General features: G+C 41.2%; 1 protein-coding gene across 2 annotated transcripts; it reads right to left on the bottom strand.

Moving 5' to 3' along the window:
- Window positions 1-1,561: 1,561 nt before the first annotated feature.
- On the bottom strand, window positions 1,562-24,145 carry ano5a (anoctamin 5a). Of its 2 annotated transcripts, none has more exons than XM_054732983.2 (22): window positions 23,879-24,145; window positions 18,996-19,036; window positions 18,602-18,739; window positions 18,419-18,460; window positions 12,692-12,799; window positions 10,783-10,851; window positions 10,351-10,638; window positions 10,078-10,197; window positions 9,850-9,965; window positions 9,639-9,773; window positions 9,440-9,545; window positions 9,254-9,314; window positions 8,870-9,021; window positions 8,576-8,656; window positions 7,784-8,012; window positions 7,519-7,697; window positions 7,309-7,406; window positions 5,247-5,377; window positions 4,871-5,076; window positions 4,582-4,781; window positions 3,281-3,386; window positions 1,562-1,951 (listed from the first exon to the last, which is right to left on the bottom strand). In XM_054732983.2, the coding sequence occupies exons 1-22, from the start codon at window positions 24,117-24,119 to the stop codon at window positions 1,724-1,726; spliced, it is 3,075 nt and encodes a 1,024-aa protein (XP_054588958.1). In that variant the 5' UTR covers window positions 24,120-24,145; the 3' UTR covers window positions 1,562-1,723. The 2 variants fall into 2 exon arrangements, with proteins under 2 accessions (XP_054588958.1, XP_015819751.1); XM_015964265.3 differs by lacking the exon at window positions 8,576-8,656 and adding an exon at window positions 8,226-8,300 and having other exon boundaries at window positions 23,879-24,144.
- Between the last annotated feature and the right edge of the window lie 1,619 nt (window positions 24,146-25,764).

Here is a 25,764-nt window from a genome sequence, read left to right on the forward strand (position 1 = left end):
AAAACACAGGAGTGGAGAGCTTCGGGATTAACCCGATTCTGGACCACACGTGTTTTTAGGTGGCATCAGACAGCTTCAGGGGGCTCAGTCATCGTTTACGATCTAATTGTAACATTTATGCTTGTAAAATTTTAAATTATTAAATCTAAATTGGCAAACTTCACTGCATTACATTAGTTTCTCTTAAATCCAACATAACATCACAACTGTAGATAATCCCAGTGAACTATGAACCTACCTGGACCTGAGCACGGCCTTTCTTTGTTATGTTAATGCTCTCCTGACAAGCCTAAATCCCCCGCCAGCATACTCGGGTGTAAAACACACCCACCAGTGCGAACAAACACTGCATAGTTACCAGCCTTCCCCGTTTTGGGCCATCTGCTCTGTGAACACAAATTTTCATCTCCTTGGGAAGACAGCAGAATGTCAACGGGGCTCAGAATTTATCCAAAATATGTTAAACTACAGTCATGTGGAGACTTACTTTTATTATATTATAGTTTTGGATTACAAAAAAGGCAGAGCATAAATGAATAAAAACATCAAAAACCCACTGAGCATACAGTAAACAGGTTATTCTTTCATTTTGTAACTAAAGCCTGACAGCATAACATACTCATGAAAAAAAAGTTAAATAAAAGTAAAGTTATAGAAAATACGATTATATTAAGGCATCAAAAGGCATTAGGTCAGCTGAGCACAAGGCACAGATAAGGCAAACTGGAACAGCGAGGTGATCTTGTGGTCACATTTAAACATTTCACAACTTTAACACATTTTTCTGTTACTCTACATGAAATCAAAATCCATAAAACCTCCACAGATGTCTATTCAATAAGCCAAAGTGGCATTAAACATCCTTTATATACATGAAACTGTATTCATATTGACGTCTTATTTAGTCGGACAGCCTCATCTCTTGTAAGTGCTTTGTGCAAAATGAAATAAAACATGTGTCTTTTTGTATAAAAGGCACATCTGAGGAAAGCACAGTTCAGTTAGCTACAGGTGTCAGAAACCACAGGAACATTAAAAAACTAAGGAGTCGTCGCTCGAGAGTGTTCAGCTCTCATCTTTGGGTAAACGGTCAACAAGCACCAGCTGCGGCTGAACAACTGGCCACAAAAGAAGTCCTTACTCACAGTCAGAACAGGAGCACAGATGTATCGTGTTTTAAAAAGCTACTTCACAGGTCAGGTTGTGGGCTGGCTGAAGCCATGAGCAGATTGGATTATTCATAATCAAACCTGCCATAACAGTCAGTGAATTTAAACAGAATCTGAGATTACTTTCCAATCAATGCTGTGACCTCAAAGCTAAACAGATGTAAATCACAGCAGAACCTTTGACAACATGAATGCAAAGTTAAAAAAAACATGATTTGCAGAAGTGATTTTTCAAGGCGTTCAGTCTTTGGCTACTTATAGTGGCACTTTAAATAAATATGTGAGGCCTCTCATTTAGACTCAGTGTAGAAGATTTCCTCTTTTCTTACAGTAAAGTTGAACCAACTTCATCTCAATGAGACAGAAATCTAAATTCAAGCATCTTGAAGTGCCTGCATGCACGGAGACTTGGTCTTTCAGCCTTTCCAAAGTCAGCAAGTAAACAGAAAATATATGGCTGTGAAGTGAGTAAAGCTCTTCATCCAACGTCACAGGTGATTTGACAAAGTGATGTTCTGGATCAGATTACACATCACTGTGTCGGAATCGCTGTGCTAAAATTCTGGCAGCACCTCATGTTTGGATAAATACGGATAGATCCCTGGTGTGCACGTGCACTCCTGGTGGTTCTGATGGCTGAGCTGGATTTTCAGCTTCTCCACTTCATAGTCGTGGAGCTCCTTCTGGACCAGATAGCGCTCCCTCTTGATCCGTGCCCTTACGTCAGAAGGAACGTCAGGAATCAACCAGGCCACGAAGTACTTGACCAGGAAAACAACGTGCTGCAGAAGGAGGAGCACAATGGAATTATTATGACACATGCACTGCAGCCATTACATGTCCTAAACATTATCCCAAAAAGCTGAATCAGAGGATGCAGTTACTATTTTAGAAGTTAAAATCTGTGACTTCTGAACTGAATGAGCCAGATCAGGTTAAATAATCGTTAAAGGAAAAAATAAAAGTAAAACCTGCATAAGTATACATCTAAAGAAACTGGGATATTTTGGAATGTAACCTGGAAAAGACCAACACCATGAACGGCTTCAGTTCAGAGAAACTGCTTCAATGTACAACATGACCAACAAGCTGACAGCTAGTCTGAGCTGAGCTAAGACCAACATGGGTAGCTGCCATCATAACCTTATCTACATGAGGACACAGCTTCCATGCACAATTTTTACTCCTCTGATCTTGTGTCTTTAATCAAAGAGCATTTTTATGCTTTTAATTCTGTTATTTTTTAAGTAACCAAATCAACAGAAATCTGCTTTAGTCTGGTCTACTTGGTCCCAACATGACTTGCTGCCATTTAAAAATAGCCATAATCTCCTAAATCTCACTCCAGTTCATGCAAATGTTGTTTTATGAACCTTTATATCATCCTTAATATTATACAGTAATTTCTTCAGATGAGTTAACAGATACATCCTGCTGGGCATGAGCCTTTAACACACCATGCAGTTAAGGATATCTATGTTTAGCTGCTTTTGTAAGGCACGCGGGGTTCAACCGACGGTCTGTTCAGCTGTGTTGTTTCGATGATTTAGGTGTTTTGGCCGAAAATGCATTTTTGGACGAAAAATTTCAGGGGCTGAATTTTCGGTGCATACAGCAGGAGTGGGGAACCCTGGTCCTTGAGGGCCGGTATCCTGCATGTCTTTGCTCCAACACTTCTGATTCAGTGGTTGGTCCACCTGTTCTGCAGCTCATCAAGCTCTGCAGAAGCTTGCTAATCGCTTGCTGAATGAAATCGGGAGTGACGATGCAGGGTTGAAACTAAAATATGCTGGATAGCGGTCCTTGGTGGACCAGGGTTCCCCACCTCTGGTATACAGAAACTAATGAATGGACGTTTGACCTAAACACATCAAGGTGGCTGAAACCAAATGTTGCATTTCTAACACTAAGAACTTCACCAACACAGTCCCCTTTTAAAACAACAATGGTGACACGATTCTCTCCAGGGATCATATAAAGGAAATACTTATGTATAAAAAGCTCATTTATGACATTCAGGAGAACCAATCTTTGTTCTGTCTTCTACTCAGGGCAAACAGGTGAGGCTCATTTAAAATGACTGTTGAAACTATGAGGTGGTTTTTGTTTACCTCCATAATAATGACAAAAGCCAGCTTAGCAGCCAGAATATGCCAGAACTGCATAGTGTGGGAGTACTGCTTCTCATGTCCTGGGGGGTAGCGGTAATCACGATACCTACAAAACACATAGATAAGAAATCAGATGTTTTTACATATTTAGACAAACATTTGATTGACAATTCATTGAATCAAGAGCACTGCAAGGATGCAAGAACAAATTAATTGTGACTGTTTCCAGCAAACTTACAAATTCTTGCTTGTTGCACTGAATTCAAACACAGAACAGATAATGAAACAACTCATACATGTAGAATTAAAGGTACAATGGCGTATCTGCAGAACAAGCTAGCTTAAAACATTTCATTCATGTTTCTAAACAAAGTTCAAACATAGTACAGCTATAGATGATCTGTGTGGAGATTAATAAATAAAAGAAGTGGTAATCTCACATTTACTTAAAACCCCCCGCCAATAACATGGCTCAGTTCGAAACCAACGATTGGACCATCTGGTTTTCAGTCTCACACAACAACCTTCCACATTTACCTATGGCCTTCAGTCATTGTGCACTCGCACATTTTTCAACAGAACACCACATGTGTGAGAGGTTCTCCGCTCAATAATATCAGAGCAGGAGGAACAACTGGCTGCTACCACTTCAACTTTAGGACAAACTACCAGTCACAAAAAATAAAATAAAATAAATAAATAAAACACCACTGGAAGAATGGAAATTGTATATAAATTGATTATTTCTTCTGCAAAGGGGGCAGAAATTATAAGATGTTTTTCTTCATTCTGCTCCTTTTCGTTCAAATTTGATTTTTTTAATGCATTTCTTATTGTTTGTATGTTTTACTTGTTTTTATTTTGAATGAAATAAAAAAGAGAAAAAGTAAATAAATAAAATAAGTCACGGACAACTAAAAACATTTGGATGTAGAAAACTGAAACTAGTGTTTAGCGCTCTCTCGTTTTATGTGACAATGAGTGTTCTGCCGTCTGATTGACGGGAGGAGTGAGAATTCCATGTTTATTTAGCTGGTTTTGCAGATTTGCAATAGCAGCTTTAAACACACACACACACACACACACACACACACACACACACACACACACACACACACACACACACACTTCGGTTGAGTTGTATGGTGCTTAAGCTGCTAAAGGTTACATCTGCTATACCAGCTAGGCCTTAATACCACATTCATTGCTTAATAAATTCACTTATTTAACTTAAAATAGAACTAGAGAAGAAAAACGTAAATATTTGTTCATGGTGTGTATTCAGAGACATTTGTATCGACCTGCAGGTTGTGATGGAGCTGTTGAACCAGGAAGGGTTCTCTTCCTCCTCTGGCCTGTTCTCCAGTGGGATCTCAGAGATGTTGAAGACAGACAGGCTGTTGTTTATGTAACCCTTCATGTTCAGCTCTCCATCTGGCTGGTAGGCATACATGTACACCAACCGAGGAATCATGTCAGAGGTGAAGGCCACAATAAATGCCTATAAGCAAGAAAGATAAATAGTTGGGTTGGTAAAACTGAAATATTTTAACATCTGAAACTATATATGAAGCCAAGTTTGGCACTCACATTCGTGACAACAGAGAGGACAGCCATCCCATTGAGGATTTCCTCCCAGGCTCCGATGCTGTGGGCCTTGGCTGCCACAGGACGTCTGAACTGAGTGGTGAGCTTCCAGGCATCCACTCTGATCTCAATGATGTTGTTGATGAGAGCCAGGAGGGGCGCCAAGGGGAAGGAGGCCACGAAGAGTGTGATGAAACCAAACTGGATCACTGAGACATGGAGAGGAGAGATGATGGTGGGAGACAGAACAGGATAACAGCACCCCCTGCTGTTTAACAGCTTCACAAACATTTAAAGATTGATTTAGACTCTGCTGTAGGTGTAGGTCTTGTCCTCCACCTGGTTGCCATGGTAATTTAAGAAAAACTCAGATTCTTACCCATTTCCAGGTACTCATCAAAGAGGCCCAGCTGTCCAAAGCCCTGCAGGTCGTGGTCCTGCTCCCAGCGACTGTACAGACTCTCTGGGTGGTTCCGAGCCTTCCTGCTGCCCCACCAGTTCATCATCCACCTGAGGGACACAACCAGCACTATTCATGAAACTTCTCAGAACAATCCTGGATTATGAGATAAAACTTGTAAATATTCATAGATTTATAAACACAGGTGCGACCTCTGGCTTTTTATAATGTATCTTACAGCTTCCAATTTCCGCTGCACCCACGTTCTGACCTTTTGTGATAAGCTTAGAGCATAAAATGTTCATTACATTTAAATAAAAACACACATATGTGCCGCTATAAAAACAGAACTGAATATATACCAGGAAGTATTATCATGATCTAACAAATAACTTCTTAATAATATCACTTCTTCTCTGTATGGACATCCCTGCTCTAGGATTCTTCAGACCAACATGTCTGCAGTCATGCATCACTGTACTGAACAGAGCTCTATGGTTAAAGAGATTTTTCTGCCATTTAAACGTGTGTTTCTGTGAACAAAATTAATCCTTCTGTATCCCCAAAATGTGATAAATGCAAAACTGAGGATGGGACTCTTGGACATCTTTTTTGGTCCTGCTCTAACCTCACGACGTTTTGGACTGACATTTTCAATTTCTATAGCACTGTTTACAATAGGCTTCTGTATCCTGACTGTCTCTTGGTGGTTCGGGGCTGCTCTGGCACCTCTTTGGCCCTACCCTCTGCTTTGCAACAAGCCCTTATGTTTGGGATAGTTATTGCTAATGAGTGGAAATCAGCCTCCCCTCCCTGCTTCAAGAGGTGGCTTGAAGAGATGGCCACCTGTTTATATCTGGAAGAGATTTGGTTCTCTATATCTGATTCCATGGAAAAGTTCAGGAAGATCTGGGGTCCTTTTACTGAACACACCAAGAAGGACAGAGCACATCCTGGGTCCTGACTATGTCGTCAGTTTAATCAGTAGTGTTTGCTGCAACTAACTGGTTCCCCCTACCGGTGGCTCGCCGGTCTTTACTCTCTATGTGGACTGGACTGATTGAACTAAAGATTGACTGACCAGTACATAGATCATCTACTTTGTTCTTTTCTGCTGTAATTAATAGCATGTGATGTCTTTATTTATATTTATGTATTATTATTTTTTTCTCTCTTTCTCTTGTTCTGTCCGCCCCTTTCGTTCCTGTCCTTATCGTTTGACCTCATTTGTCCCACTGTGACCCTGTAAAAAATGTTAAAACCTGCATAAACAAAATAAAAAAGTAATACAATTAATAAATAAATACATTTGTAGGTATTGAAAAAATAAATAAATAAAAAATAAAGTGTGTTTCTGTGCAAAAGTTCAAAATTATTCTTCTAGTTATACATAGTTTTTTGAATGGCCTCAGTTAGGAGAAATAGCATTTACATTCAACTGGACTGACGAACTTGAAATTTTAAATTGAATATGACTGGATTTGTCATGTAATCTTAAAATTTTTGAAGACTGACAAGTTACTAAAGTGTATGACAGCTGTCTTAAATCTGCTCTTGTAAATTTAGCAGCGCTTTATACAAACAATTTATAAACTTTTACACATCAGCCATTCTGATTCTGCAGAGCGGGATCCCTGCTTGTACTGAGCTGCTACATTTAGAAGAAGCTGCTGGTATTCATGCTCATAAAGAACCACAAACGTCCATCATAATAACCATGTAATATAGGCAATGTAAGAATTACTCATCAAAAACTACTTTAACATCTGGGAGACATTAGCCATTTCAAGATGGCAGCAGCACACTTTGATCTTGGCTATGGTCGACTAGTCAGCTAGTTAGCTCACCAGTCCTGAGGAATGTACATTTGGTTATATAATCTGCAATGAATAAAATAATTATAACTTTAACAGATGAGCGCACTTCCAAAAGGCTGAAATGAATCCCATGAACAGTAAATACTGCAACTCAATCTGGTGTTTTTTTAGTGAAAGTTAAACACTAGCATATAATTATTTAAACATAAAACTTCTGGACTTACGGCACCAGAGCTTCCTGGATGTTGCCCCACACCTGTTTGCCGGTCATCACAATCACCAGCTGGGTTGTTAATTCAATCAGACAGCCGCCAGGGTCACACTGAACAAACAAACGTGAGTGGGATTAAAAAACAAAACAAACAAGAAACTAAAACACAGGCTGAGGATAGATGACCAGATATGAATCTTAAGCTCCATCATGTCCGTGGTACCTCTTCATTCCTCAGTTTGCTCCACTTGCCAAACATATAAGCGTAATCTCCAGGGTAGCCGACAAACTTGCCCTTAAAAAAAGCCACGTAGAAGCATGAAGAGTAGTAGTTGACGAACTGGAAGAGGAACATCTTCACGGTCAGCTTGTTCTCATACTCCAGGTGAGTCTTTGGGATTTCTATTTTGTAAAATCCAGAAAAGAAAGATTTTAAATACATTTGGTGTTGCTACGCTGCTTTGGGGCGGTCATGTTGCAGCCCTCACCCATATCGGTTATCCAGATAGCCACTTTCTCATACATGAGGTTGAGGATCATGATGATGACAAAGTTGATGCAAGAGGCTGTGACAGATGTGGCCAGCTGGGGTGTGATGTAAGGGCCGACCACCTCCAGGTGGTTGGTGGGACTCTGCTTCATGATACTAGCAAAGGCTGCGTACACCGCCAGGCGGTACGCTATCACCCCAATGATGCAGGCAATGATCAATGAGATCTTCAGAAAAAAGGACCACATGAAATAAAAAGAGCAAGAGATAGAAACACTAAAATTATCAAAACTGCTGCAAGAAGCACAAACTAAGCAAGATGGTTATTTTTTTTTTAGTTAGTAGAAAAAAGCTCGCACACATTCCAAACACACGTACAGCTTCTGGGTGCGTTACGGACAAAGACAGCTGGGAACAATGAAAGCACTCTAAATGCTCACCCACAACAGGACCGTGGCTCCAGACAGACACGTGCGTACACACTTGCTTGTTAAGGGCAAGCGAGGTTCCATTTCCTAAATTAGGAGCAAGCAAAGCATCGACACAACCTTTGTTATCTTTCTGAAAAGAGATCTCTAGAAGGCCAAGTTTCTGAAATGAACTTTACATCCTCACATGTGACACACTTTGGCTAATCAGAACTCTTCAGTATCGTTAATGTTTTCTTGTTTGATTTGAAGCTATAGTGGGAAACTTGTACCTCAGAGGCTTTCCAGATGTTTGTTATTTACCTACACAACAAAACCTCTTCCTCACCAAACTGTCAGGCCACGCCGAGTGCCACCCTTACCCAGAAGATCACTGCGACCCAGCACAGAAAAATGTTCCCCGCTAAACCTGTTGCAGTTCTCTCAAGTATCAACTCTTGCTCCTAAAATCGGATGGGATGTGGTGATGGAAGATTTGTTTCTGTTCATTTGTCTTTGACACCTGCTTTTCGTTTCGACTGGATCATTTCAAACACCATAAGCAATACAGTGATAAAATATTTTTGTGCAGTAATTTATGCAAAAAGTAAACTGCCTAAAATGCAATTTAAAGGACTATCTTATAGTAAATTAGTTGACTTCATTAGTACAAACACCTGAGTGATGGGGTTCTTCTCGTGCTTGGTACACTTGGCTTCATACTCTGGACGCAGCTGCAGCTGCTGTTGCTCCTCCTCAAAGTCGAACAGATCCCACTCGTACTCCAGTCGGGCCTGCCGCCTCTTCCAGAACTCCAGAAACAGCGTCACTGCAGAGGCAGTCCACCCATCACAACATTTATTCAACTGCATTAAAAATATGTGTTAGGAGTTTCTTATCAATGTATTTAAATTATTATTATCATCAACTCTGTACAGGATGCATTAGCTTAAGCTCCAGTCTTCAAGCTTCTGCACATGAAAGATTCAACTACATGAAAAGTGAAAATCACCAGTACATCCACTAGGTGGTGCACTGGGTTAAATAGCATGTTTTCTTACCCCAAATTCCCATGAAGATGGCAAAAAACACTGTTGCTACATTGTCAAACAGGTGAGATTGCTGAAAGACGAACATTTTATAACAAATAAGGAGAAAAATAAACAAATGTCAACAATTTGCAGCAACATTTCTTTAAATGCCATGCTTTGTGGGTAGAACATGAGTCACAAGCAAAGATGACTCACCCACGACGAGTTGCACGTCGTGTTGAGTTTCCAGAAGCTACATTTCTTGTCACAAAGAGGACACATGACAATATTCCCTCCAATCTTCTCGTTACATATTTCTTTACTTTTGGGGGGGGAATGGAAGCAGCGTTAGTATAAATCAAACATATCATAACAAACAAAACAGAAAAATAAGAATTATTTGTGGAAAAACAACCTCCACTCGTTGTCGTCAAAGGTGAGGAATCCGTACAGGAAACAGATGGTTCCGACGACGGCGGCGAACAGCAGCATCTCGGTGTAGAAACCAAGCCAAGCAAAGTAAATACCAATCTTCTCTCCGTAATAATTTCTGATGACGACAGAATTATAAAGACATGGCTTTTATTCCTGATACCTAAAAGATGCAGCTCTCTGGTGTTTTCTACCTGACGAGGTCGAGGGGCTGCTCCTTGAAAAAGCAGAGGAATTTCGCCCAGTATTTGTAGAGAGTGTATCTTTCACTTTCACAGTTAGCATCCTTCGATCTTGTCCAGTATCTCGACTGCAGTCACACAGAGAACACTGATCTCAGTCACATTTATGGCAAAATATGTCATTAAACTCTGCATCTCTGCTGTGCCTTTTAATGTGAGGAAAGAAGTAAAACTGCTCACATCATGAAGAGGGAAAGCAGCAGTGTAGGTGCTGTTGTTCAGCAACCTCTTGATTCCCTTCTTGTCTTTATCTGCACATTCCTCCCCGGTGTAGGAGCAGCGGGACAGGATATAGTACACCTGGATACAGAAGGAAAGGCCTCTGTGGTTAAAACATGGAGCTTTTCACAAATCTAACTCTTCTGGAAAAACTTGTTTCCTAATAATGTTGCTGATTTTCAAATTCGAAGGTCACAAGCATGATAAGATAGACCACAAATGATGGATGCTTACTATCCTGTTGCGAGTTGAGGGAGGGAAGAATGTGTCTTTGTCGTTGATGAGGAAGAAGTCAGGTTTGTCCTTGTTGAAAGGAGCAGTGAAATAATCAGGCTCAGGGTGCATGATGTCCTTGGGCAGACGGAAAGGCGTGGCCAGCCAGCTCATGGGCATTTCTGTTTTCTCATCCAGCGTGTCGTCGACTTTGAACGGGACCTTGAGGTTCAACACACTAGCGTAGGTGGACAAAACTTCCCATGGAGCGTGGATCTTCACAAAGTAGGTCTTTCCATCCTCAGACTCCTGATAATAAACACAAAAACACGTACAAATCACATTAATAACACTGTGTCCAACAGAATAATCAGCATATTACTGAAACTTGCAAAAGTTTCATTTGAGACAATATTTTTGCACATAAACATTTCAGTGGTAATGTAATCTTACTGATTTGCTTTCTGTTTCCAGTTCCAGGCCAACATTCACCAAGTTGTCTTCATAGATCCGTCTCCTCTCCTAAAGGAATAGAAAATAACAAACACACAAAGAAACCATCAGAGATGCACCGGGTACAGATACGAAACTAAGATAAATCTAAAGAGACTTTAAAGGATGCTAGTGCAGCTACTCTGGTAACCATGGTAGCCACTTGACGTCTGATTTTGTGGAAGATCTTTGATGTTTGTCTGAGCCAAACCCCCACTGTAGTCTATAGAGAAGCTGCTTTCAATTTTATTTTCCATGCAAGTTTTGTTAACGCCATAAGAACCAGTGGTTATAACCCACCATGGGTGAAAAGTTATAGTTTTTATAAAATGAAACAAACATCTAGATGATTATTCATCTTAGCAAGAGAAGGAAATTGTACTGTGCAGCTGAACAAACCCGGGGGAAGGAAAACAGCAAGCAACAGAGTCAGTGCTGAGGAAATTGTGTATCCTGCAAAAGCTGGATGGATAAATCTGAGCCAGCTCGTTGTGACGCTCACAGCAGTGCAAACAGGCTGCAGAAATCAGTTGTGATAACACAGTAGTCTAATAAAAATGACCATATGGTGCATTGCTTTAGAAAAAAATATGTTTATCCATAAAAATAAATGAAAGTGCTTTGCTGGAGGTAAGGCTAAGAGTGATATTTTACTCTGCATCTGGATAAAACAGGACGTGACCTCACATTAACCTTTCCTCCCACAGTGGAAAACATAATCCAGCTCCTGACTGGACCAGAGGTTTGTCTGGTGACTCACCGACTGAGACTGTGGGCAAAATGTGAATCATCATTACGACCTGAGAATTAGCACTTTGGTGTGAAGAATAACAGCTCAACGGGAAACACTCCGATTCTTTCAGCACTTGGCTGATAAATTAACAACAGTAATGGTCAACAATATAAAAAAAACTATGTGTGTAAGGAAAATCTTGACAGAGGATCTGAACAGAGTTCATCATCCTGGAGAGAACCTTGAGAAGATTACTGATAGGAGCCGAGAATCAAAGTTTATCTGGCTTTATCAGTGCTGTGGCATTTAGGCCGAGATGCCGGTAAACAATTTCCAGGATTTCCTGCATGAAGCCATTCCAACGTGGAAAATCAAGAGGAGGAAATAGCAGAAGTGTTTCTGCTGTGTGTAATTCTCATTTAAACGTTTTGATTTTAGTCTTGTAAATAAAGAAGAAAACCACAACTATGAATGGAGACTATGGGTGTAACTGTTCACCTAAATCATTGTTCAGTAAAACAGGAAAAAGTGTACTTACTCTCTCAGAAGCAGGGCCAGTTTTTATTCATTCTGGGCTATAACAGAGTAATGCAGGCCTTGTGTGTCGGACCGTTTGGTCAAATCCAAAAAGGTTTTCCCCTCTTAATTTAGAAAATGCTACAAAAATAAAGTTAAACTGGGTGTGTTTCAGTTCACTAAATCTGGACTTATCCAAAATAATTAAATGTGGTGTCAAAGTGAGCAAAGTGTGACGTAACTGCTTGCCATATTTCCCACACATAGCTCCTTCTTGCTGCTGGGAGAAAAACAGGAAACTTCTCCAATCAGCTGACCAGAAACTTGACAGATTTTGAACTTTCTGCATGTTATTCTGAATCCACTGTTTGTGCTGTTTGGTAGAGAGTTTCCACCTCCTCTGCTGCTTTTCTGTCCTTACCGTAAACAAAAGGAATGTAAACAAATGTCTTTCTAGGTAGGAGTGGTGACCCGCTGAGAATACAACTAAAAAAAAAACCATCATGAGATAAATACAGGTGCCATTACACTCCGAGTGGGAATACAATTGTTTCCCTAAATAAAACCCACTAAAAGACGAACTGTACAAACACGGTCAGTAAAGTAATCAAGATTTTTTACCTGTTTTCTTTCACCATCTTTTTCATCCACGTAAGAGAGGACAAAATCAATCCGCCGTACTCCATCTCGGAAGAACACAGAGTCTTTACTCTGCTGTTGTTTGTCAATCTAGGATGGGATAACACAGAAAAGCATACATTTAATCACACACACACACACGGGTTGGTTATCTGCAAGTCTCTGGATGCACACAACACCCGAGAGTTAGATGCCTCTGTGTTTAAAGCCTCCAAATCACTTCACAGCTGATTACTCATCCAGATCTAAGACACTGACGATTATATTTTCACTCCAAACACAGACATGCAGATGTCCAGGATTCATTTTTCCTGAGTTTCCATAACTGATAGAATTATTTATAGCAGGGGTTGGCAACAGCTATCCAGCATGTTTTAGTTATTTCTCTGTTCCAACCTGATTTTAATCAGCAGGTGATTAACAGGTTTCTGCAGAGGTTGATGAGCTGCTGAACAGGTGATTCAATCACACAACCACTCGAGGACCAGGGTTGCCTACCTCTGATTTATAGAACCAAACAATAAAAGGCTGATCCTCCTTTAGGGGAAAACCCAAAGAGACATTCACCAGACCTCAAGACTATGCCTTTTTTATCAACCCTTGGTTTGATGTTTCCTGAAAGTGTGGGCATCGGCAAAAGCTGCTATTCTAATAGCACTCACCAGCTAATGCTAGCCCTGGAGAGGCTAATGGACAGACATGGGCTGCAGCATTTTTTTAGAGTACATGACTTCTGTATGTGTTACTTCAGCTGTTCAGAAAGCTAAACATAGCTGCAGACAATGCACCTTCCTAAACGTCAGCTGTTCCCAACATGTGCACACATACAACTCGCATGGTGATCCAGACCTTCAGTCACTGTGATGCAGAATGGAGGAAAGAGTACACTTTACCTCCATGTCTCCCTCGTTTTACGCTCCTGATGCATCAGCAGCTTCTACTGCTTTCCTCCAGAGAACAGAGTCCAGCCCAGAAAGCTCCACAGCCTGTCTAACTCTTACTCCATTGATCTTCATCCTGATGAAATCCAATAAGATCACTAACCACCCTAGGACAACGCCTCACCTCCGTGGTCATCCAGTAAAGAGGGAGCGGGGGAAGAACTGGGAGGGGCAGGGGGAGTCCTAGGAATGACATCAGCACTGGGGTTGCAGAGCTGCTGCAGGATAGCTAATCACATCAGAGGAGGAGCACTAAGTTGTACAAACAGTCCCTCAAATATGCCGTGTCATGTTTCATATAATTAATGAACCTGCTGCCAATGACCCAAACCCCATTCAGTCCTCGTGTCCTGCATCAGCCTTTTATTGATGGTTATTTGCACACTGTGCAAATATTATTCTGCTCCATCAAGCTGAGATACTAATTTCACACATGCACACGCACACGCGCACACACACACACACACACACACACACACGCACACGCACACACACACACACACACACACGTGACCAAACCAAGTGTTTGTGTGGTGGCGATGTTAACATGCTGCTGGAAACCACTCTGGGGTTGCTTTGATCAGAAACCTCTGCTACAGATCCAACACCAGATGTTGTTTAGTCTTGACTTCTACAACAAAACTATTCAGGATTTTCATTTCATGGAATGAAAAGTTGGCTAAAACAAACAATTACCTCGACCAAAAATCCAAAACCAGAAGTTGCATAAAACAAAAGGGTAACACTTTACAATAAGGTTCCTTTATTAATGTTACCGTTATTGTTCTATTAAGTGTTCTTAGGGACCGGGTGGTCACTTAGTAATGCATTACTCAATATGGTTAAGCAGTTGTTACTACTTGTTTTAATAGTTTATTAATGCTTAATAATGCACTAAATAATGTACCGAACATCTCAATATGTGTTAGGTTTTCTGTCCAAAGTTATACATGTTTTAACCACTGGCCTGCATTACCTTCCAGACCATATTTGAACCACATGGTCCCTGGCAGGCTGGGTGCTTTCTGGGACGCTCTCATTTCCAGTAATTAGAGATCAGCTGTATGGAACCGGTGCATCTGCTGGGGCCAACCTGCTCTCTATACATTTACTAACCGCAGCCTAACTACTGGGTGTTTCAACATGCATTCACCTTTTATTTTAACTAGGAAACTTTAAAACAAGGTGGTTTCTGTTTTGGGGCAAGAGGTCCTTTAAAATAGCACAGATGTATTCTTATTTCCTTATTGGTTTAAAATGTTCCCAAAAATCTTTTGGACATTGTCCAATAAGCTCAACTGAGAAATAAATTCATATAAAGTTTCTGCTTCAAAAGAAACCTTCATTGACACACACAGAACATCAGATGTGAACACATAATAAAACACAGCAAAATGTGTGATTTTTTTCTTCAAAGTAAACAAATGTTGCATCACTGCACTGCAATCCTAAAATGTGGTCAAAATGGTAATGTGTTGCTTTTTTCAGCTGATATCCAACATCCCTGGTCAAAAGTCTTTCAGACAAGCATAGAACATACATACATACGGTACTTGGTAAATGTCTTTTTGCTGTTTACCTATCAACTGAGGAAACAAGATAAAGTCAAACTAAGATTCCAGCTCCCAGCTGTTTTTCTCTGACCCTTTTTAAACAAGGTGCACAAATATTATGAGACGTTTTCTTTGCCACAAATACATTTGCTAAAAAATATTGTTCTAAAATATTCATCACAAGTTGTAGATCATACTCAGAAAAATGACGTGGCAATAAATGATGAGCAACCAGATGCTGTCTAACTGCTTTGGAGCTTCAAAACTTTAAATATGTCAGCAAAACAGTAAATTGTGCAAAGGTTATTTTTTTGGATGGAGCATAACAGATCAGCTATTTCAAAATGTTTCTGCTTTGAGTTTGTAGTCATGATGCTACAAAGTGTTCATGATTCATCATGTGTTGCTGTTTCTGTGATTAAAAACTTCTGTTGCTGTTACAAAACTCCCAGCAGGTGAGAGGAGGAGCATCAGAGAAGTGGTAATTATAGTAAAGAAAGATTTTATCTTTAAATGTTTTTCATTTGTATTTTCAAGCTGCACCTCCAGTAAAGTTGCCAATAGTATAAGTAAAATCTCTATTTACTGATAAAAGATTCGAGAAGAAGAAACTATTTTTATATAGCTCCCTTCAAGATAAAAATCACAAGGTGCTTCACAAGAACAGCAAAAAACAAAAAAAGATTAAGACATTTATGAAATGATTTTAATAATATTGTAATAAAAATATAAATAAAAGGGGAAACATTTTTCAATAAAAAAATGGAAGAAAGGGAAAAAAAGGAACAAGATATGGTAATACGGGATCCCGGGAAAGACAATTGGTGGTAGCAGCAGCATGAAGAGAAAGTAGTCAAGAAGAAACAACCGAATCAACTGAAAGCCACACCAAAACCAGCTTGAACAAGTGAATTTTCAGCTGCTTTTTAAAAGAGACCACTGAGTCCACTGATCTCAGGCTCAGGGAGAGAGAGTTCCAGAGTCTGGGGGCCACAGCAGCAGATGATCTGTCACCTTTGGTCTTTAGCCTGGTGCTGCACAACCAGTAGACTTTGATCACTGGACCTCAGGGACCTGCTGGGGGTGTAGGGACTAAGAAGATCACCAATGTAAGATGGTGCTTGTCCATGTAAGGCCCTATAGACCAGAACCAGGATCTTGAAATGAACCCTGAAGTTGACTGGCAGCCAGTGAAGCTGGAGGAGAAGCGGGGTGATGTGGGTGTGTTTGGAGGATTTGGTCAGAAGCCGAGCACAGGCATTCTGAACCACCTGTAGACGGTTCAGGGAGGTTCTGCTCAGACACGTGAAAAGAGAGTTGCAGTAGTCTAAGCGTGAGGAGATGAAGGTGTGGATAACTGTCTCAAGTTCAGAGCGGGACAGAATGGGACTCAGCTTAGCAATGTTCCTGAGATGGAAGAAGGAAGAGCCAACAAGATAAATGACATGGGAGTCCAGGTGAGAGTTGGGTCAAAGGTCACACCAAGATTCCTGACAGAGGGTTTGGTGTGGGAAGCAAGCTGACCAAAAGAGAGTCTGACTTTGGGAACCGGCTTGTCTGGGGCACAGATGAGGATCTCAGTCTTATCTTCATTCAGCTGTAGAAAGCTCCCAGCCATCCAGGTTTTGATAGAGTCTAAGCAGGTGTGTAACAGCTGCAGCTTAGACATCTCATGGGGCTTAAAGGAGATGTACAGATGGATGTCATCTGCATAAAGATGGTAGGAGATTCCTTTAAAGAGCTCAGCATGTGCTGGAAAGTGCGTGGTTAAAGGAAACAGTAAAGGCACCAGAACAGAACCTTGTGAGACACCATGGGTGAGGGAGGTAGAGGAGGACAGAAACTTGGAAATGGCCACAGAGAAGAAATGCTTAGACAGATAAGAGGAGAACCACTCCAGAGCAGTTCCTGATAGGCCTACCCAGTCTCTCAGCGAGATAATGTGTAGAATACACAGATGTCCTCCTTTAGAAGGTGAAGGGATCAAACACTTGGATGGCAGCCTTTAGTTAAAAGGGAGTCAAACTACTAGAGAGTCTTTAACCTAGAGAGACCGTTAAAAACAACTTTTCATTAAAACGAGAACATGCTACTTAAGCAAAACCACATTAAAGGGGATTTAAAAGAAGCCAAGAGAGAAGTTTATGTTTAGCTACAGAACATTGTCATGAGAGTAGGGCAGTGCCTTGATTACATTATATACACTGTAATTAGTTTACACACACACGCACGCAAACACACACGCAAACACACACACACACACACACACGCAAGCAAGCACGCACACATACAAATGCAAGCACGCACACACAAATGCAAACACGCGCGCACACACACACATTTGTATTTATATATTTGTGTGGACCTCCAATCATTTTTGAATGGAGGTCCACACAAATATATAAATACAAATGTGTGTGTGTGTTTTTTTTTGTGTTAGTGTGTATGCATGTGTGTTTGCGTGTGCGTGCTTGCATCTGTATGTGTGCGTGTGTGTGTGTGTGTGTGTGTGTGTGTGTGTGTGTGTGTGTGTGTGTGTGTGTGTAAATGGGAATGGGAATGGGAATGTGTGATGGGAATGGGCTAATATATGTGACTCCACTATGACTAACCCATACCCTAACCATAACCACTGAGGTTCAATTCCTAACCCTAACCTAAACCAACCTAAGCTAAAAGTTAAAAGTTAAAACCAAGTTTTAGGAGAATGGTGCTTAGAATTAGCAAAATGTCCCCAAAATGTGGAAATGTTCACACACAACAGGTTAAAGTCAAAATTTGTCCACTTAAACATATAAAGACAAGTACACACACACACACACAAATATACACACGCATGTGAATCTACATGTTTATGTACAGGCGTGTGTCTTCTAATTATCCTGTAACACCACAAGGTTGTTGCTTTCTCCTCAGTGAAGCAAACAATCATTACAGGTGAGAAAAAAGCAAGTCATACCGTCATTTCCATTTCCAGTGAGCTCTTGTGATACATCAACTCACATTTCCATTACTCCAAGGAACAAACATGCTTTCCAAAAGCCAGCATTAGCTCTCCAGCAAGAGTTTTTTTTATTGATTTCAGCGATGCCTGAGCTTTGTTCTATGAATAACTGATGCTTATGGTGTAACCCAACACTGAGCCAAGTCTGGCAGGCAAGCAGGCATATGCACAAGGTTGCAGCACATTACAAGCCCGTTTTACCATGCCATACCCTGGAACGATACTTCAGGAATAGTGCCCGCTTTTTCCAAAGCTGTGGAGGAAGCGAGTGGACAGTAAGAGAAGGACCAACACCAGGAGAAATTGAACAGATGTGATCATGGAGAGGGTTTCACTCAGTTAGCTAGTATAAACCAACACAGTCATGCATCTGCAGCCCCGACTGGTGTCTTACCCCAGTCAAAGAACTGATTTGCTCTAAAGACTGAGACCTGTACTGTGGACCGTCACTTTGGTCGGAGGGGGCCAGAGAGGCCAGGCTGGTGTTCAGAGAGTCACACGTCTCCACACACACGTCGGGTGTGTAGGGAAACTTAGAAAGGAAGAATACACACACATTAAGGTCACGTCTGATTGTCAGCGAGTGAGTATACACCAAGCACTTAAAAGAAAGCTTCTACATTTACTCTGTTGCTCTGCTATTGTGGGGGAAGTGAAACTATGGTGCAAAACTTCTCCTAAAACATGAAATCACTTTCTATTTATCTAAAACCCTGTTAGCCCACCTACTAACAGAGAAAACCAGTAAAAACCTTAAAATATTATTCTGAAGGTGAGTTGGAACTTACCGCTGATCCTGAAGCATGCTGGTTACAGCCATTCAAATCATCTGTGAACAGTAACAGAAAGCCAAACATTAATGAGCTGCTGACAGTATGACTCAAAGAAATCCAAACAGGAAGTTTAGCACATGCAAAGTTTCAGGCACATGTGCAGCTACTTGTGGGCAGCAGAGACGAGCAGCCAGTGTTGTGGTCTATATTTGTGTAATGTGTGGAAGCACCGGCGTCTCAGAGCACCACTGGTGACTGAACCAGACCTCTTCTGAAAGAATATCCACCCGTCATGTGCTGCAACACATCTACTGCAGAAATGACTGCATGAAAAAAGAATGAGAAGCCTAATAAACTTTCAAAATATGATAAAATATTAAAAGGAAACTTCGTCACAAATAAGGTTGGGAATCGAAAACAACCGGTTCCCATTGTTTCAATTCCTAGGAATCGTTCGGCACTTTTGCTAACGATTCCCCTTATCAATTCCAGTCGGCACGAATGACGTCACCACGCGCGTTGCGAAGCAGGAAACATGGTGTCTAAGCGGCACAAATGCTCGAAAGTTTGGTTATATTTTACAATAAAGGTTAACAACAGGGTCACTTGCAATAATTGCATAGTAGATATTTCATCAAGGGAAGGAAAAGGCATTTGGGCACAAAATATGCGATAACTTAAGAGTTAATGACGTGTTTTGACCCGCTCTGGACTCGTGTATTTCAACACAGCAGAAGTGGTGAAGTTCGAACGTCCTCTCCTGTTAATACTGCAGGTAACTAATCAACTAACACTGCCTATCGTGTTAGCGTCATTAGCCTTGTATACACACCTTCACACTAGCAGACTCCAGCAACTAAAGTCCGACCCGTGGTGAGACTTTTCCCACTCTACAAAAGCTACAGCAACACCGCACCAAACAAGAAGATGACTCTGCCTTCCCAGGGAGCATAAAGGAGAACATTTGTAAAGATCTTTCCAACTGATACAGGTACAATTGATTATTTATTATAAATGAACCAACAGTTATATTGCAGGAGCCGTGTGCTATTAGTTTTTTGCCACCTATTGAACTACTCTAGAATTGATGAGGAATTGGATTGACAGACTGAACCGACAATGCCATTGATTTTGATAAAAACTTATCAACTCCCACTCCTAGTCACAAATCTACAATAACGGGCCTTCCCCACTCGCATCGGCTCCACACCGCCTGGATAGCCCCAGCCTGGCCCGGTTGATTCAACACATCCTTGCTTAGGAATGCAAGGAATGCAGTCAGAGACTTTCTCTTCTAGATAATTAGCGTGATAAGGAATAGTGCATGCTATAAGCCCACAGGGCTGATTCTACCAATCAGAGGCTTTCCCTAATGGGAGGCGTGAATTAGTCAGCAGTGGGTGTGTCGGCCCTGGTCAGCCCGAAGCAGACCACCTCGAGAAGAGGGCTGAAAAACAGTCCGATTGCACCCTGAAAAAAGGAGGCTATGCTAATGTGGACATTCTCTATGCTATTCAGACCATCAGTGCGTTTACATGCAGCCAGTAACCCTTTTAAAACCCAAATATTCACAATAACCCGGTTCCGCAGGTCCATGTAAACACCGCCAAAAACCCGGATATGCTCATAACCGGGTTTTTAAAAACCCGGTTACTACACCTGGGGTAACCCTTTTCTAACCCGAATGTTTGGTCGTGTAAACGCATACCGGGATATCCCTATCAAAGCGTGTGTTCTGCGCATGCTCTGTTCGCAAGGAATCTTGGTCTTTTGAGTAGCGAGACATCTTGTATGCACCAGAACCCCGGAAGTAAACAACAAGTTGGGAGCAAAATGGCGAGTCGCGGCACAGCATCACACTTTTGGAGTGACGAGGAAACTAAAGCACAAACGCGGTCGCTATCTCTTCCGAACTGGGAAACATGTTGTTGTTTTCACGGATACTGGAACAAGAAGAACCGGAAATGGACATATTGCGTCTGGACGTAGTCCACACGTCTTGACGCTACCCCAACGCCCGCATTTACATCGGGTTATGCAAGTTAGGGGTAACTCTTTCTATTTATGCTTGTAAACGGGTTATTCTGATCAACTCAGAAACCCGAATACCGACCTTAACCCGATCATAACCCGGATATTGGCTGCATGTAAACGTAGTCCATGTGGATCCGATGCTAGTGGGATGCTAGTGGGAAAGGCTAGCCTTTGAAATGCTAATCTAACTAGCGTAGGTGGATTCTAAAAGTAAAATAAGGATTTGCATAAGCAAATAAAGAGGTAGATGGCGCAGCAAAACACATAAACATAGCAAGGACCAATGTCAAACAGTAAAGTCTTCAGTCTCAGTCTCTGTTTCTTAATTGATGGTCTCTGTGGTTATATTTAGTCTGGACTCTGCACAGAAACATGAATACCAAGAACAGAAATAAGCCTGCAAATCGTTTGTCTTGCCGAGTTAAAAAGCATAACCCAGTGGTTTAAACCAGGAGCTATATTTACTTCAAATGCTCTAATTCACATGCTAAATCTGTGATGCAGCTTGAAATGTGTGGAGTTGAATATGTGAAATTTTGATGTTTACTGCAGTATGTAAATCTTTGTTTACATGCTTTTTTGGGGGGTTAGAGCTGCATGAAAACAGATTTCTGCTGTAATCCCATTCTATTTAATGATTGAGTATTTTGTGTAAAAGTACATTTACATTGGTCATTAGAGGGTGTGTGGACTTCAGTGAAACCTTTAGAGGCTGAGTTTAAGAAATGTTAAAATATAAAACCTAAAACTAGATGAAAGGGTTCTGATGGGACATAAGTACAGCAGGAACACACTCATCATTTAAAAATCCACAGAAATGTATCTTAAAGGTTTTAAATATCCCAGAATAACTGGAAACATACTCTAACAAGCAAAAATACCTAATAAATTCTCATTTGTTTTCTAGAATCTGTGTTGTTTCAAGATAAAACTTGTTTTAAGAAGACAAAAGAATGACTTTGACGTTCATGAAGTGAAACTGGAGCTCACTTTATACAGTTGAGCATATTTTTCCACAGTTGGGTGCTTTTTGGACGCAGTACAAACCAGTCAGCACTGCCAAGAATAAAAAAGCCTCCACAGTCACAGCTTTGTTCAGGAGTGAGCAGCTGATCACTGTGGAAATGCTACAACACATGTTTCTGTCTCTTAGTTTAGTCACAGCAGAACTAGGAGATTCAAGAGAAATACTGATAAACTAACAGGGTCGATTTCAAATCCAGTTATAAACAGGTCAAAACCAGATGAAATGACACAAGTAAAAAATGCTGGTTTGTTTGAGTAAATGTTTCATCTGCAGAATCAGGAACTTTGTGCATTTTTGTGGCGCGTGAGAGACCCTAAATGTTTTCAGGACCTCTGAAAGGTTAAGGAGATGTCTTTTTATCTTTTACCACACACACCTTCCTCACATCACAATAAACAACACTTTAAGCACATGTTTGACAAATCATCTTTGTCATTTTGTAAAATCTGTTTAAAATGACTTGGATTGTTACTTTTATAAGGACACGTGCGTGTGTGTGTGTGTGTGTGTGTGTGTGTGTGTGTGTGTGTGTGTGTGTGTGTGTGTGTGCGTGTGTGTGTGTGATTGACAGCTGCTTACTGTTGATTTCTAATCAGATTAACCGACACATCGTGTTTCCAAAATAAAGAGCTTTCTAAAAGAAGAAGAATGTGATAAATGACCCGCACTTGTAAGAACATATCATAGCGCCTCTCAAGAAAAAAATCACGAGGCGCTTCACAAAAACAGAAAATGTAAGAATATAAAAAAGAATTTGGAAAACGGTTAAAAAATATTTAAAATGAGCAAAAAATAGACAATTGTGATTAAAAAAATGTTAAGAGAGAGTGACTTAGCCTGGCAAGCCAGACTAAATAAATGTATTATTTATTCTTTGCAAAGCAAGAATTTGGTCTAGTTCACTAGGCTAAGAGTGGATAGGAAAGAGGGAAATCAGTGGATCCTGAGGAAGGTGGAATAGGTGGGGAGAGCAGAATAAGAGAGTGGTGAAGAAGGTCATACAAAAGCCAGTTTGAACAAGTGAGTCTTCAGCTGCTTTTTAAAGGAGACCACTGAGTCCATTGATCTCAGGCTCAGGGGGAGAGAGTTCCAGAGTCTGGGGGCTACAGCAGCAAATGATCTGTCACCTTTGGTCTGTAGCCTGGTGCTGCACAACCAGTAGGCTTTGATCACTGGACCTCAGGGACCTGCTGGGGGTGTAGGGACTAAGAAGATCACCAATGTAAGATGGTGCTTGTCCATGTAAGGCCCTACAGACCAGAACCAGGATAAATGAGTGCTTGTAGTCTGTAAACATGGACTCCATATGGGTCAGATTGTGTGTACATCTGTACAGAAAACTAGGGGACTCTAGTATAGCTGGGTGTACCTGCAGACACAGACCAACACTGATTAGGGTAGCTAGAAAACATCCAGACTGACTCATCTTTCATTCAGCTCCACACACTTCTCAGCCATAAATGGCCAAAAACCAGCTGTGGAACTGCTTGTTTAAAATCCTGGTTCGGCTGGGGACCAGGAGGGATTTGCGGTTTGTACTGGTAGATAAAGTGACTGGCTGTAGGTGACAGAGTGTTTCCAGCAGGCAGGCCAGCTGCTTAAGCCTGGCTCCCAGTAAATCACTGCTGCCTTTACGAGAGAAAAGCTAAACTGGTTAGGAGGGTTAAGGTGGGATAAACAAGCTAATAAGTATTATAATAATAATACTTTTAGATAAAGACTATATGTATAAATCTAGAACTCCCACTCTGAGAGGGTAAATAACATAGTGGAGGGTTTATTAAAGCCTAACATGTTTATTTTACGCATAAGAAGCGGTTCTGACGCAGAAACTCACCGTTGAAGGAGTCCGTCGGGCTCATTTCTATTATTAAGTTGTCCTCTCCAGATTTCCCCGTTATTCGGTGCATGTTGAGGCTGCCGTGTGACCAGACCGTCTCCGTTCCCGGTAACTGTTGTTGTTTTCCCACGATGGTAACGCTCCGCTCCGCGCCGGGATCGTCCCTCCCAGCTACCCAGATAGCTGACTCGACAGGCCGCCCTGCTTCACCCACTGACCGCTCACCGCTAAGCCTCATCTGCCCGGAGGGAGGCGTGCGTGAGGGGGGAGGTCCTCACACCCCACAGGCGGAAACTCCTGGGACTGACTCCTGGTAACAAGCCCCATCAACACAGATAGTTAGACTAAACTGGTAAAACGAGTCATTAAAGCCATTGTTGGCCACTTAAGAGAAAAACAAATAAATTAAAATGTTCCTTAAAGTTTTTAATTAAGAATAAACTTTTATTATCAAAAATGCATTTCTGTCCATTTGTTGCACTAACAGGTAAAATGATTTCAAAATAAAACTGGGGAGATTTTGATTTGGCCAGCTTCATGTTACTGGCAGGATTTCTGCACAAGATTACAATGATGTAACACTAAAGAGGATGACTTTCTCATAATAAAACTGGTGCATGCATCCTGGTCCTAGAGGCATCCCTGCTTCCAGAACACCTGACTCAGTCACTGCTTCAGCATGTCCTCAAGTTAGTCACCCATTGATGCAAACCAGGTGTGTTGGTGCAGGGAAGCATAGAAAGCATGCAGGGAGTGGCGCTCCAGGACCAGATTGATACGGTGTAACTCCTTGTCAGGTCAAGTTTGTTGACACAACATCAGGTTTTACTTTTGGTGAGAAACAAAGCCCACGACTGTGGAGTCACAAGAAAAATAAGCAGAAAAGTAGAGCTTTTTTTCTGCAGGGCCACAGTGAATTCTCTATAGCCTCTTCTTTGGACAGAGTAAAGAGCTGCAAGTGTTCTTTTTTAAGTCACTTTTCAGTATGAGTGAGAGCTTCCATACAACACTTTATTTGTTTAATTTGTTTAACAAAACATCCATCATGAACACCCAACTTCCCATGAAGATCACATTCATTCATCTTCTGAACCACTTATTCTCTAAGGGAAGTGTTTTTTTCTTCTTCAGCAGTCTCCAGGTGAGAGACAGGGGACAACCTGTCCATCAGACACAAGTATGAACAAAACATCCAACCAATCACACGCTCAGTCAAACTTGGTGACAATTTAGCCGCTGGTTAACCATAAAATGCATTTTTTTTAATTATTATTATTATATTGAACTAAAGAGTCACCCAGTAGGCAGCATCTCTGGTTAAGGGTTTAGATTTCAGAGCAGCACATTATGTTTCTAACTAAACTGCTGAGTTTCTGTTCTGATCTGACGGGGAGATCAGGAAAAGTCTCCCAGGTCATCGCTCCCTTCCCAGTCTCCCTTCTCTAAACTTCCACTTTGGTCAAATTTAGCAGCGGCGGCCCTCTCTGTCACTCTTCAAGTGGTTTACACAATACCGTGTGGGTGTAATTATGTTATCCTCATCTTTGGGGTGTGGCCGGGTTACAGAAATACAGCTGCTTATTTGCCCACCACACCACTTTTTCCGCAGCTCCAAGTCGCTTCTGCTCTTTGAGATGTGGGTCTTCTTGGGTGAGCACTGCCCTCCGAGGTTTTACAGACTAATGTTAAAATCTGCTTTAATTACAAGGCACAGGGGACCACCCATTAATGCTGTATCACCCTTCTTTTACACCTCAACTGGATGGTTGGGAGACACAAACAGCAAAGTGTGTGGAAAAAGGAGAGACTTTGTAAAATAATCTTCAGTGCCTAAACGCTTTAATAAAAATTTATGTGATCCATTTGTATTAAACTGGAACTTT

The sequence above is a fragment of the Nothobranchius furzeri genome, chromosome 4, assembly GCF_043380555.1.
Source record: "Nothobranchius furzeri strain GRZ-AD chromosome 4, NfurGRZ-RIMD1, whole genome shotgun sequence".
In the NCBI taxonomy this organism is placed as follows: Eukaryota; Metazoa; Chordata; class Actinopteri; order Cyprinodontiformes; family Nothobranchiidae; genus Nothobranchius; species Nothobranchius furzeri.

Coding starts and splice junctions, on each gene's coding strand:
- ano5a (XM_054732983.2), bottom strand. CDS start 24,119: ATGAGGCTTAGCGGTGAGCGGTCAGTGGGTGAAGCAGGGCGGCCTGTC. Junction 18,740..18,995: donor AGCATGCTTCAGGATCAGCG/GTAAGTTCCAAC, acceptor TTCCTTTCTAAG/TTTCCCTACACACCCGACGT. Junction 4,782..4,870: donor TCCTCTCTGTTGTCACGAAT/GTGAGTGCCAAA, acceptor TCTTGCTTATAG/GCATTTATTGTGGCCTTCAC.